The sequence below is a fragment of the Hypomesus transpacificus genome, chromosome 3 (assembly GCF_021917145.1).
Source record: "Hypomesus transpacificus isolate Combined female chromosome 3, fHypTra1, whole genome shotgun sequence".
Taxonomy (NCBI): domain Eukaryota; kingdom Metazoa; phylum Chordata; class Actinopteri; order Osmeriformes; family Osmeridae; genus Hypomesus; species Hypomesus transpacificus.
Genome location: NC_061062.1, coordinates 8,564,617 through 8,578,699, shown reverse-complemented (window position 1 = coordinate 8,578,699; position 14,083 = coordinate 8,564,617). Strand labels below are relative to the sequence as shown.

Genomic DNA, 14,083 nt, shown 5'->3' with positions numbered 1-14,083 from the left:
CTCTGTTTTATCTCTGTATTTATTCTTAACTCTAACCTCTCGCTTCATCTCTCTGTCTCTCTTTCTTTATCTCTCCCTCTCCCAGAGAGACTTCCTTTAGAAACGTTACTGTACACAGACCCTTATAGATTTGCCGATATGTACTGTACACCGCTCCCAGTTGGTCGTCCGAGGGATGTGAATAAGTCTGACATATCCTTTACTCTTCTTGTAATAAATGTATTGATTCAGAGGGATGTTGAGATAGACCTTGTTCTTCCGTGCACACGAAAGCCTGTGCTGTTTATTACAAAGGACATACAGCTCTTTTACACGTGTGTCCTTAGGAAATGACATTTCTCAATGCAAGTAATGAGGTACACGCACACACAAACCTATCTATGTGCATACTGTGTGTTTGTGTGTGTGTGTATGTCAACAAATCTAATTCCGCAATTCATTTGATACATTCAAATGAGACATCTTAATTTACAATGATGTTTCTCGTGTCTTAATGGGATTGTAGCGTAGCATAGCACACTACCATTTGTCGCCAAGAAGATTCAGTTGAAACCATTCAAGTCATGTCCCATCAAACCACAAACGGGTTTAAGTTACTAAGTCTGTATTATATCCTCCATCCTATTCTTATTTTCAGCGATCCAGTTGTTGGTATCCACCTGATGTTTCTCTGTCCTTGAGTGGAGTTTCGCAAGTCTTTTGGTCTCGCAGGGAACCTGCAGTTATATAAAAGAATCGAGTGGGCACAGTGTCTGCCCCCAAACCAAACCCGATTTAGGAGCCCGGAAAAATCTACAAACACAGACTGAAACAGAATTGTTTTTTTGTCACTGCGTTCGCCTCTGGGAACCTGTGTGTGTGTGTGTGTTAGTGTGCGTGTGTGTGTGTGTGTGTGTGTGTGTGTGTGTGTTTGTGTGTTTGTGCCTTACTGAGCAGCCACTGGCATCCTCGTATGCCCACATTTTGCAATGGTGTGGTTTTTGTTTTGTATTTCAAGTTCATGAATTTGCTGGGTTTGTCTTTATGTTTCCTGTGCGGCTGGTTGTTCCCGGTCTGACGGATTCTTCTTCTGCAGGTACTGCGGAAATATTACCTGTTCGCAACCGTTGTAAAAAAAAAAGGAGCTTTTTATTAGTCTTGGCACATAACCCCATGTTGGATGAGTGACGACGGAGCCTGAGAAAAGTCTTCATGTACAATCATTTTTCATGTGCAAAATGTGTCTGTGCATGTGTGTGTGTGAGTCCAATAGAACACAATGTTGCCTGGTGTCACCCTCACCTTAGTCTTCCATATGTCCCCAGTGCCCATGTCCCTCAAGACCCCTGCATCGCCCCACCATGCTGTCTTTGGTTTTTGGGGATCAGGAAAAGCCCCTGGGACTACCCCCCCCCCGCCCCCTTCAAATCTTACCGGTGAATCTTTTTTTGATCATGTGATTATGAGGATGTCTGTCAACTTAGATTGTAGGTTTCAAACTCAATCTTGGAATGAGAAAGAATTCAGCGGTGGCATGACGAACTCAGAACATGCACAAAGATAGGGATCTTTCAAAGGAAAGGGCAGCTGGAATGTTATTTAAAATAATTGAAACCTGATCTTTTAATGAGACAAGTTAATTCGTCCCTAACCCCAAAGTCATAATTTTTCTCTGCTGCTCTGACTTGTACTGTCTCTCTCACACACACACACACACACACACACACACGCTGATCTCCATGTACTATGCACACACACTCATTTTCTGGCACGCACACATTCACACTAGCAAACAAAACGCTTCGTCACCATCCACCTGAGTCACTGGAGATAATCTCTCCAGTTGATGAAGTCATACGCGGCCCTGTCACCGTGTGAGTGTGTGTTTGTTTACATACAATGTGCGCGAGCGTGGACCCCATACTGTAAATAAGTCATACAGAAGGTTACCTAGCCCGGGGGGGGAGAGGATGTTGTGTAATAGCCCCGGTCCACACGATGACTCGAACGTTGTTGGTGGGCGGTGTTGAGAGCAGAGTCAGCAGCTCAGGCAGAAGGCAGGAACACCTCAGGGGTCCTTCAATAAGGATATCACACAAACCTAGAATTGCCTACTTCCTGGTTCCAGCGGTGGACGACGGGATATTTCCGGCATGCCGGCTCACTACTTTAAACAATTCTATGGAGGTATAAATGTATTTATTGACGTATTTGGAGTTGAGTTGTCAAGATGCTCCTTTTGAAAAATGCTTTGTTTCCTCCAAGTATTTCATTTACTTGTAGTTTATGAAGCAGGTTAAGGGGAGTGGGGTTTCCACACCATCAAGCTCGATAACAAACCGGCACACACAATTTCAATGCAGATGTTTATGTAATCCGTCACATGCAACACAGTTTCTGGTCTCGCTCCCTACTTCTATGCAAACACTCAAACGATTAATCGCTCAACGAGACCCAGCCTGTCTCGTTGCTGCAGGAAGTCCCTACATAGATCCAACGGGGGCTGCCAGATATCTTCCCTCAATCACCACTCCCCTCACCTCTCCCTGCCGTCTGCCACATCATGTCACCCTAGGCTGCTAACGCCGACACTATGGAAGGGTGTCATCGAAGCCACCAGGGTAGCATAGAGATTCCCAAGAGGTGTCACAAAGGGACGCAGCCAAATCTGGGTTTGATCTTTCGCAGTGACACAGTCTTTGCTCTACTTAACTGCATCAGATTGTTTTGGTTTTTGGCACCACACTACTTTGGTCATTTTCTGAAAATACAAGCCTTTTTTGGGGCCTGTCTGCGTTTGTGTTTTCATCTGTCGTCCAACAGTTAAATGCTGTGTCATTGTGAAGAGATGCTGTCAACGGGCCTAATGTCAGTTGTCCCCTTTAATCTTTGTTAATAATGACTCGAGAACAGACCCATTGATTAACGTGCACTTTGCATTTTTGGATTAGCATCTAAGGCGCACCGAAGGAGCAAACAACCCTTATTACTTATTCACATGTCAACATGGTCTCCTTCAGTTGTTGTTTTTGTTGCACAAGAATATTGTGAAGGAAGCTTTATGGTCCTGTTCATCTGGAAACACGCCCCCCTCGTCATATACATGCTTCTTGTCTGCCTGAGAGGGCCACCGACTAATTGCACCTCCTTCCCATTCAGATGTCCATTTTAGCGCCATTTGAATGACAGTCGCCAACGTCTTTGTTCATATGCCCGTCAACATGTGTATGAGTGACGAGCAGGCTGACGTACAGGGAACAACAGCATTATGTTTGTTGCCGGGCGCATTTCCATCTGAAAGGCACCGCTATTCTTAGATCTGTCTCTGGATAGGAGACGGTATTTAGGATTTTATTTGCGAAAGACGTGGTCTTGTCATTAAGCTACTTAGCATAGTATGGATATTGTACCACAGCCAAAACCCCATAGGATAATGCACTAATATGTATTCACTAAGCTCAGATGATGGCCCACAAAGCTATCCGAATGTTTTGAATGTACAGGATTTGAGAGCAGCATTTTTTATCAAATTATTTATTGATTTATTTTATTAAAAAATATATATGAGATGGAACTAAGTTGAAATACATTGCAAATTCATTGGAATCACCTGTTTCTGGATATCACAGCTAAATTCTCCGGAGCTTAGCAGGACGTCAGTAGAGCACATTGTGAAACTGTACCAAAGGGTGTGAAGAGCAAAGCGACGTGACATTGCATCACCCTCGTCCATTGGTGAACCTACCAGTAAAGAATCCTCCCACAGAAGGTCGAGACATGATGAATTACTTCACTCCCACGATATGCTCACTTCTGGACCTCTTCCCCTTCTGAGAACACAGCCTACTGTAACCAGCGACATCCCTGCAATTAGCTGTTTATTCCCCTTGTCCCACTGGGGTTTTCAATAGAAGCCTATATCGAATGAGCCAAGCACTTAACTCCTAAGCACTCCCACCTTCCTGCTACCTCAGATGTGTCTTGAACCCCATCATGGGACCACGAGAACTTTCCGTTGCGGGACACACATGCATTCCTAAGAATAAAATTTTGCAATATCTTGTTGGGAATTTCATTCCATTGGGAGTATTATTTAGCAACAGATGACGGTCAGTGAAATAAAACAGATCCTTGCATCTCCAGCCAAAATGTCTTTCTGCTGAGGAGCTTTGAGTTTATTTAGTGATGATCTTTTTGTTTGGAGCTTGAAATTCCACCCAATGACAGGACCCAGCACTCCAGGAAGCAGTGTTTATACGTTTGGCGATGGCACAATCCAACAAATAAAATAACGAATCGTTTTCAATGCGGACCATATCTACCGCACAAACATTCCTCCTCAGGCCGTATCTAGACATACTGTAGGCTGTGTGACCTCTGACACGTTCAACTCAAGCTAATGTTGCGCAGCGTACGCTGTTTGTAGCGCATGCTGACATTAACCCCCTAAAGCGGGTCATTCTCATCCATATGGCTAGCTCTACAGAGCACAGGCTAGTGACGCTTCGAAATTTTGCCGTTGTGAATCGGCCAAGAAATATGGTATAATACAAATGAACAACTTGGATCTCTTCTGTGCTAGATGTTTTGCTTGAAAAGTTTGCGGTTGGGCTGAACTAAAGCTGCCATTAAGTGAACCTTCACCTTCTAGTTCCCCATCACCCCCACCCACCACTTCAATTGGCCTGGAGCGAACGAGCAGAAAGAAAAAAGCCAAACAAGTGAATAACCTCCCCGCTCCATTAGTCATCCATGTGCAGGAGCGCCAGTTTTCTATTTGATTAAACAAACACTAATCAGAGGTCAGCAGCGCAACGCTGCAGGAAGCGGAACAAAGACGTCCAAGGAACACGCAGCCAATCGCAAGGGGGAATAGAAGAAGAGGAGGGTAGCGGAGGAAGAGCCCGGGGAGGGTGACGCTGGGTTGACACCGACAGACGTTGCGTAGCTCCGACGAGGCTTTGGTCAGCTCCCCGGGGTGGGGGGGGGGTGGGGGGGGGGGGGGGGGGGGGGTGGGGGGGTGGGGGGGGTAGCGATGCTCTTGCAAGGGCGTGGTGGTCCTCTTTGATGCCAAGTCCTCGCTGTCTGTGGTCCTTGCCTGGAGTGGGGTTGGCCCACTATGGTTTGGGGCAATTTTGTTAGGATGTGGGGAGGAAGAGCATGGTTGTCTTGAATTCTTTTCTATTTTACTTTAAATATATTTATATATACATGTGTATTATTTGTGCTCTAGATGCCTCCCTTGATCTTTTTTAACTGTTCGAGTTTCTCGGTACCACAGTTACTAACTTCAGCGGTGTGTGTGTTTTTTTCTTTTGGTGTGCATAAAGGGAAAGATATGCAAATAAAGGGACACGTGAGTTGAATGAAAGCTATGGTGCGCTATACTTGCGTGTGCGCACTGTATGTGCCATGTGTGTGCGTGTGTACTTACACGTGCTCGCGTGTGATTGTGTTCATGTGCGTGGGCAGTACCTGAAACCTCCACCTCTGAGAGCTCTTGTGTTTGAAGAGCAGGGTGAGGTTCGGCCCACAGTTCACAGCTAAACTGCTACACAGTCGTTGGAAATGCACACCAACACAATTACAGTTCTCAGCCCATATAGGAGTTTAGGGTTTTTCTTTATGTGTATTGCATGTTTGTTTCACAGCAATTATCTATGTGTGAGAGAAAAAAAGATGACTATGACCTGTATCGTACTGTAAGTCGTGGTGGACATGATGCATGAGTGTGCTGAGTGCCTCTTTGTGTGCGTGTGCGTGCGTGTGTGTGAGAGAGAGTCTTCCACTATCCCTACTACTCTCACCTAAATGAAGTGATCTGTAGTTTCTCAGCTGCCATCTTTCTCTGTTCCTTAGTGCCCTTGGAGGCTCCTCTGCACTTCATATCCCAGCATTCCCCAGTGGAGGCTGCCTAATCGACTACGTACCTCAAGTATGCCAGCTACTCACAAACAAGGTAACCAGGAGATTCCTCCATTTCGTAAACCAGTTTTATTCCATGCTGTTATTTGTAAAATGTTGTTGCTGTGCATGTTTCTAAGGTGGTGCTCTACTACATCAATGGATGTGCCTGTGTACATCTTTGTGACGGTGTGTGTTAGTGCGTGCACTACCTCATGTGCATGTGGACGTGGGCGTGCTGGCCTCCCTCCATAGCCCGTCCGGGCACCACGATGTGTGTGTGAACTGACAGGTAGAGATGGATGGTAGATACACTGCCATGTCAGTAGCCCCAGGGTCGGAGGGCGGGCGGGCAGGGGGCAGCATCTCCCCTCCTCTACACCCACACCTGGACCCTCTCCAGCGGGGAGGCCGCATCCGTTTGTCGCCATCAGACCTCCAGGACAACCCCCTGTCCGTGGGGGTGTGCCCAGCGGAGGGTCAACTGGGCACCGGGCAGAGAGGCCACAGCGGAGGTCTGGGGGTTGTTGTCACTTGTCGGGGCAGGGAGACAGGACAGGAGAGAGATGCACTGAGGAAGAAGAATAGAAGGGAAGAGATGGAGGGACTGGAAAGTGCATTCCAAATGAGTCAAGTGTGGCTTTTATTATCTTTTTTTTGCCAATGCAAATACATTTCACTTTTCAATGGTAATATCAATGGTTTCATGTGTTTTAACATATAGGAAGAGTTAGTTTCTCACATTCATTCGTTCATGATGAATATATAGAACTGGTGTACTATGGAACAAACTTATGGAAACATACCTATATAAAGTGTATTTTATGAAATTATTTGGGGCAACAACCAAAAATGGTGCCCCCCACATGTAAGCTAACAATAAATTAGCGATAGTCCCGACACTCACTCCAGCGTGTCTTAATCAATGACATTCTGCAGTCTGGAGATGGGAATGACAAGAGTGGAACACGTCCTGATCTAAAACCTGATTGACATCAAATGTCTGTTTAGAGTGTGTGAGCGTAGGTGTGACCACAGGAAACACTTCCGGTCTTCCGTTACATAATCCCCCCCCTCCCTTTTCTCCACCCACGCATGCACGCACACACACACACACTGAGCTGAAACAGAGCCCTGGGTGTGGTCCGGACAAATACCTGTTGAGTGAGCAAACCTGTCTGTCATCGTACAAACCCGTTGACGGTGTCAGTGGAAGGCGTGCGTTTCCCCCTGTTACAGTGTGGGGAGGCACTGAGTGGGGGATCCTTGTCAAGTATACTATGTCAAGTTCCAGAATTCATCCCTCCCTCCCTTCTGTCCTTCTCTCTTTCACACTTTCTCACTCACACGTACACACAAACACACACACACACACACTGTCACCCACGTTTTTGCTCTCACACACACTCTCCGTCTCTCACACACACACAGGTGTGCGTGGGCACACACAATTAGATATGTAGTCCATGCCCAAGAAAAAACACTTTCACAAAGGTTTACACAACCATTGATTGACATGCGCACACACACACACACATATTGGGTAAGGAAGCTTTTGCCCTGACTAAACAATGACAGCTACTGGAGTATGTAGCTCTGCAGCATTTTGGATAGTGCCGCCATCATTTTTGCACAATGTACACAAAGAAATGACCGAATTCTGAATCATTACGGCCTTATGTGGCCTCAATAAAGTGTGTGTCTATGTTCCTGCTTCCACAGGAACCAGTTTTTGCGTGGCTGTGTTTGTGTGTCTTTGTGCGCTCACAAGTGGCTGAGTGCGTTTCGGGCGGTGTGCGTGCGTGCGTTGGCATGATTTCCGCGTTGGTAGACACATCCAACTTTATGCCGAATATTGTGTGTGTTTCAAGGTTTCAGAGTCGGGGAGGGAAAACTTTGGGTTTGGCAGAACTAGGTCAACCTCACGGTCTGGCTCCCTGACCCCAGGCCCTCTCACCTGCCTGACACGGTCAGCGGTCGAGCAAGGCCTGAGGCCGCACAGAGCTACCCAACGGTCAACACACACTTCCAAGAGATTCCCATTGAGACTGTGTGGGTGTGGGTGTGGAAAGAAAGCCTAGACATGGCAAAACTCCACCACAATGTACTATGGAAGAAAGCCCAGGGAGTACAAACTGGATTCCATGTAGGGTCCATCGTGGCGACATAGCTGGCCGTACAATAGCCCGTCGGCCTAGGCCTCCAAGTCCATTATGATACAGCTTCTGCTGGAAATAACACTGGGCCCCAACCTTGGTCCGTTTCTTATTTTATACACACTTTCTAGTTGAGCATGCTTCAGCCAAGGGAGGCTTTACAACACAAATGTTCAAGAATGTATCGAATGGATGTTTCTCTTTGTCTCTCTAACTAGGTGCAGTATGTCATCCAAGGTTACCACAAGAGGAGGGAGTACATTGCTGCTTTTCTCAGCCACTTTGGAATGTGAGTGTGTGTGTGTTCTGTGGCTTGAGGCTGTGTAAAAGACTAACAGAGAGGAGTTTATTTGTGAGTTTGGGTGTTTTGCTGTATTAGTAATCATTGGAAAGTGGTATGTGTATGTACTGGTTTGTGTGTGTGTTCGGTGGGATGGGGGGTAGGGTAGGGTAGGGTAGAGGGAGCTTAGGGGGCCACACAGATCAACACCCAAACGCATGTGTGACGTGATGTTTGGCGTGTGTGTTCCAGGGGTGTGGTTGAGTACGATGCAGAAGGGTTCACAAAGCTCACCCTTCTCCTGATGTGGAAAGATTTCTGTTTCCTTGTCCACGGTGAGTCCTCTCTCTCTCTCTCTCTCTCTCTGTCTTGCTTTCTCTCTGTCTCTCTCTCTCTCACTATATCTCTCTTTCCCACAAACGGCTCATCTCATCCTGTATGAACAGACACACGCAACGCTGACGAAAAAAAAAAAAAAGGTTTTCTCTCTCTCTTTCACCCACACTGCAGTGGACCTTCCCCTCTATTTCCCCCGCGACCAGCCCACATTGACCTTCCAGTCGGTCTACCACTTCACCAGCAGCGGGCAGCTTTACTCGCAGGTGCAGAAGTCCTACCCCTACAGCCCGCGCTGGGACGGCAATGAGATGGCCAAGAGAGCCAAGTAAGGCCCGATGCGTCGCATGCAGGAGACACACTCGCAATAGGCTGTATGGCGTTTCTTGTTGATCCAGAAAGCACTGCTACCCCAACATTTGTTTGATGCTGTGTTTTACAACTGTACCACGGTACAGACACGTGGTATGATACTACACTGTGTAACACCATACCTACACCTTAATATGCTGGGCTACAAAATAGCGTTCTTAACCTCACTCCACTTCTCGGCGATACACTCGTCCGTCGAGTAGACCTCACCAAAAACCCCAGTGCTCCTGGACTTGCATTAGTCGCATATAGACTTAAAAGCGATGCATTACAGGCATGATGATTACGTTCCAAATAATCTGAAGGCATAGTTCGTTGTTCACTGTTTGCTTTGTTGGAGACTAACAGTATGTGATACAGATGACATCGTCTAGACCGGTGCGATAATCTATATATTTATTATTCTGCTACACCCACTCCATCACAGTGTCACTCCACCCTCATTCCACACAAAGCTTGGGTTTCCACGCCTGTTCTGGTCAATAATATAGTCCTGCACTGGGGCCTCAACAGTGCTGTCTCATTTAGACATGGACTTGTTGCCCTTGACTTTGATGGAGAGGGAGAGACATGGGAGTTAGCCATGTTTGCCAAACTGGTCTCCATAAAGTGTAATGGTCTTATCTTTCTTTCGTTGAGTAGTTTTGTGTGTGCGTGTGTGTGTGTGTTCAAATGTGTCCATTGAAGAGCTCTGAATGCTAATCCTCCAGATGCTTGGAATTCCAATTGATCAGCTCCTGGGTTAGAGCAGAGGGTAGTTAAGCCCCGATGGCCTGTCCTGAAGTTGATCCCAACACACACACACACACACACATACAAACATGCACAGGTACACAGTCACACACACAGAGAGAGTTGTGTTTGAATAACGTTGTCTTTCCGTCTGTTCACAGAGCGTACTTCAAGAGCTTCATCCCTCAGTTCCAAGAAGGGGCCTTTGCAAATGGAAAACTCTAGGGCTCTCACAGTGTGCGTGTGCGTGTACATGGGTGTGATTGCGACTTAAAACACTCTCGGTGTCTCAAAACGGCATCCTCACTGTCCTGTTTGTGTGTTTGTATCTGTGAGTGTGTGTTGACATGTATGACTGTTTACCTACTGTACAGACTCTAGTCATCATTTAAACTGTTGATAGAGAGAAACTGTGTTCTGTTTTTGGAAGTGTGGAGTAAAATGCTGTTTATTAAAGTTTTTGTAAGGTTATGGGGTAAGTATGGAGATTCCCAACAAAATACCTCAAATTCGACATGTTATTGGTTAACAGGGGACTGGAAAGGCCCTCGTTTTACAAAATGGTAGAACCCCCAACTCTCTTCCAGAAAGATTCATCCACTCGGAGAACCCCTTTGACACATATTGGTGGTCTACACAAGAAAATGTACCAGTTTCCTATACTCCTGTACTATATACCTTAAGCTAGTCAGTATGATTTAGTTGACCATTCTGGACCTGTCTTAATTCATTTTATGAACATGATAATTTAAGTTCAGCGCTGAATTGGAAACTACTGTGTCTGTGCCATGTTATTTTCCACTGTTGAAACCTGTAGTGCCCCCCACCCCCAATTCACTGGCTTTCACTGACAGTCTTACTGTTTGTTACTAATATATGTCTGTTTATATTATTTTTTTCCCCATCTCGATCAATAAATCCATTATCAAGTCAGTTGACTAACTTCCGGTTTCCCTTTTTTGAGTGGTGTGTTGAGTGAATTAAGTGGTTTGCTGATAAAGCGATCAAAGGGTAACAATTGTCTGTAAATCTTATATTTCTAAAGAGGATGTATATGGATTGATTGATTGATTGATAATAAATGTATTGAGGAATTAGGCAGACACATTACTTGTAAGTTGTAGCAGTAACATGGGACTATTCAACCTTAATGTCTGAATTGTTTGTGTCCGAGACAGCTACTGACACACAAAAAAGAGATGAAATATTCTGTTATTAACATTTCCAAAAGGTGCTTTGGTGACCCAATTACTGAAGACATTTTCATTTATCTTTTGGAGCAATTTTGAAATGAAATGTAGTGGGCTGCGCCTTGGTCGAGCAGTGTGTTTGAGAATATACAGGAGGGAAGATGCCAAATGGGGGAATGAACGGTGGTGTGTGTTTGTGAGAGAGAGAAGGAGAGGGAGAAGGAGAGCAAGAATGAGAAAAATGAAGGGAGTGCATGCTTGTTTTCATCATTAAACACGAGGGTCACTGTTAGGGGTCTTTCCTTGCCTGGGGGTTGGCCCTTTGCTATATTTATTGTTGGTAAAGCAGCAACTGTCAAGTCTAATTGGACACTATAATATGAATGTATCTGGGGCATTTTAATAGCATTAAGCCCCTTTTAATAAATAAAATAATTAAAGGCAGATTCTTGTTGTCTTTTTCTTTATTTTTTTGCTCCTTGCTACATTTCTCTAGGTAACCTTTCCGACCCGCTTTCACATCATCTAGCTCGTCAGCCATAGGGCGGGCAAGCGGGACTGAGGAATGTTGGGTTGCATCTTCGATGAAGGACTTAACAAAGCGAAACATCCGCAGTAACCTGACAGTTGACTATATGACAACATTCAAAGGAATGCTGTCACATTCCTTAAAAAAAAAAAAACTATAGAAATATTTGTATCCCACAGCCTAAGTTTTGAAACACATACGAACCTTTGCCTTGACCAGGTCAATGATCAGTCTTTATCTTTCACTCACAAACTTTTTCCCTAAGTGACTTGAACTTTGTCACTTTTGCAGTAGCCTACTTACTGTCCATTTTTGCGCAGATCTTTCCGTCTAAACTTGCCAAATGTGCTTTAAACCATTTAAATAAGGGTTCAGTCACAGTGGCAATCCCACAGTTTGAAGGTGATACTGAAGTTACCTTTTGAAGATGTGCACTTCACCTTCTGACTCATGTTGTACAGGTCTCTTGCCTGCCAACTCCATTTTCTAATGCTCTAAATCTGCTAATCCTGTATTTAAGCAATCTCAATGACAGAGGGAAAGAATAATTAAAGGTTGGGATAATTAGCTTGGGAACTTTTGACAGAATGATTAAAATTATACTCTTTACTTCTCTGGGGAGGCTCAACTACACCATTTGCTATAGCTACCAGATATGGATTTCTTGTTATGAGCGTGGCTAAAATTACAGCCATTTGTTCGCTGTTGCGGTAAAACAAGGTATAACGTCTCTTTAAAAAACCCTCTTTCAATCTTATGATTTGAAGGATGAGCATGTCATTCATGCTCATCCTTTCACCTGTTCTTCTCTGTACTCGTTGGTGATAATGTGGAAACTGAGCTGGGCACAACTACCAGAAAAAAAACAGAAGAGCTTTTGTACCAAAGAACAGAAATGGGCATAGGGTAAAGCTACAGTATATCTTAACCTGACCATTGCGAATCTTAACAGTACACTGTGGAACCTATTTTGTTCACCGTCTTCAACTGAAGGGATTAGGCTACATCAGCATTAGTTTATCGTTCTGCTCCCATGACACCGCTGTTAGTGGTTATAGCTTCAAGCAGGCAGTTAGCCTAAGGACCTGCCAGTCTCTGCAAATGACAGGTGTGTGAAACAGGATCACACAAAGCTTGACAGCAGCATCCCTGGGTGATAACCTGGGGCTAGCTTTTAGCATCAGTCACACCAGCTCCACCTCAGAAGTTGCTCTGCCAGAGAACTTTCAAGAGTTTCAAAAAGGAAGTTGTATGGAGGCTGGGAAAAACTCAACTTTTCATCCAGGTAGTTAACCTAAACCCAGCAAGGGGTCTGATATAGAAACATCAAAACACACAGAAAAGATGATAAAATAGTGCACTAGATGATTGAGAGTCCAACTGTCATCCACAGTCAGGCAGAAAGGGCAGCAGCAAACGTGGGAGGTAATCGGTGGGAAACAAGGAAACATTCGAAAGGCCTGAATATGTCACAGAGAGGCAGGGGCGGGCGGCTGCTTTCGTCTTTGTTTATTTTTCTCCGAATTGCAGTGTCTGAGTCGTCCAATCTGTCAGCTGTAGCTTTTTTTTCAGGAGGGGGGGGGGGATTCTCAAAGTTCACAGATTGCATTTTGAAGGAACAAATTATCCTGTGGAAAAGACAAAAGAAGTATTTCACAAAATGAAGAAGGGCCGGAAAAGAAAAACTGGAACTGTTCTTTTGGTGTCTCAAGTACAAAATTCAGAGTGACATGTGGGGGTGCTTTTCTGTTTCCCTCCTCTGGTGGGTGGATTGAGAGGGGCTGGAGAAGGAGGGAGGGGGCGTTTAGGGTTTTGGCGGCATTTTGTTCACAGACGAGGGTTGTTGATACGAGCCATGTTGAGGATGATGGAGCTGAGAGGCTTAGCTAATTTGGGAAAGAACGACAGAGCAGTAGAGGAGAGAGGAGGGGGGATTTGGGGGGCCTTTTGTTACAGCCTGTTTGATCTGGGAATTTGAAGGAGAGGAAAAATATGGCCCAGAGATGCCGAGAAAACGAGAGAATTACCGCGCCGGCATCTCTCTCACTCACTCCCTCTCTCTTTTATTTTCTCCTCAAGAAAAAGTCGCAGGAATTTTCTAATGCTCTCACTGTCAAAGCAACAGAACCCCCCCCCCAACACACACACACACAGAGACACACATACACCGTTTTGCGCATAAATACAGATAATAACTGGATCTTGTTAAACCCTGATTGTTAATTGCTAATTACTCTCCTTACATGAGAAGCCAGGAGAGCGTGGCTAAGCCGATCACAGACATCCTCCTCATTCCTGAGATCTGGTAAGACGCCCCCCCCCCCCCCCTTCACTCTTTTTGTCTCCCCCCTTAGATTTTTTCATTTTTTATGGTTTTGAATGTAGATAAATACAGATTTTTATGGAGTTACCCCCCCCCCCCTCACACACATACAGTTCTTCACCTAATTACACCCGTAATACTTTACACACATCTTCCTCTGGCGTGCGATATTATTTGGTTTAAACCTAACATGGATTTACTAAACCTTGTCCCTCCGGAGGTTTGTTTCTGGAACACAGATTTGCGGTTTAGCCAAGAATCTGGCAAGAGCTCGTATTCTAG

General features: G+C 45.2%; 1 protein-coding gene across 2 annotated transcripts in view; it reads left to right on the top strand.

The window, feature by feature from the left end:
- babam2 (BRISC and BRCA1 A complex member 2) overlaps positions 1 to 10,692 on the top strand; it is a 51,847-nt gene extending 41,155 nt beyond the window's left edge. The window contains exons 8-13 of one of the 2 annotated variants that reach the window (XM_047044867.1): positions 1,305 to 1,415; positions 5,839 to 5,938; positions 8,258 to 8,328; positions 8,572 to 8,654; positions 8,830 to 8,983; positions 9,921 to 10,692. In XM_047044867.1, coding sequence (XP_046900823.1) covers positions 1,305 to 1,415; positions 5,839 to 5,938; positions 8,258 to 8,328; positions 8,572 to 8,654; positions 8,830 to 8,983; positions 9,921 to 9,984 — 583 coding nt within the window. In that variant the 3' untranslated portion in view covers positions 9,985 to 10,692. The remainder of the gene's footprint in view (positions 1 to 1,304; positions 1,416 to 5,838; positions 5,939 to 8,257; positions 8,329 to 8,571; positions 8,655 to 8,829; positions 8,984 to 9,920) is intronic. The other variant, XM_047044877.1, reaches the window with a different exon arrangement.
- Positions 10,693 to 14,083: the final 3,391 nt, after the last annotated feature.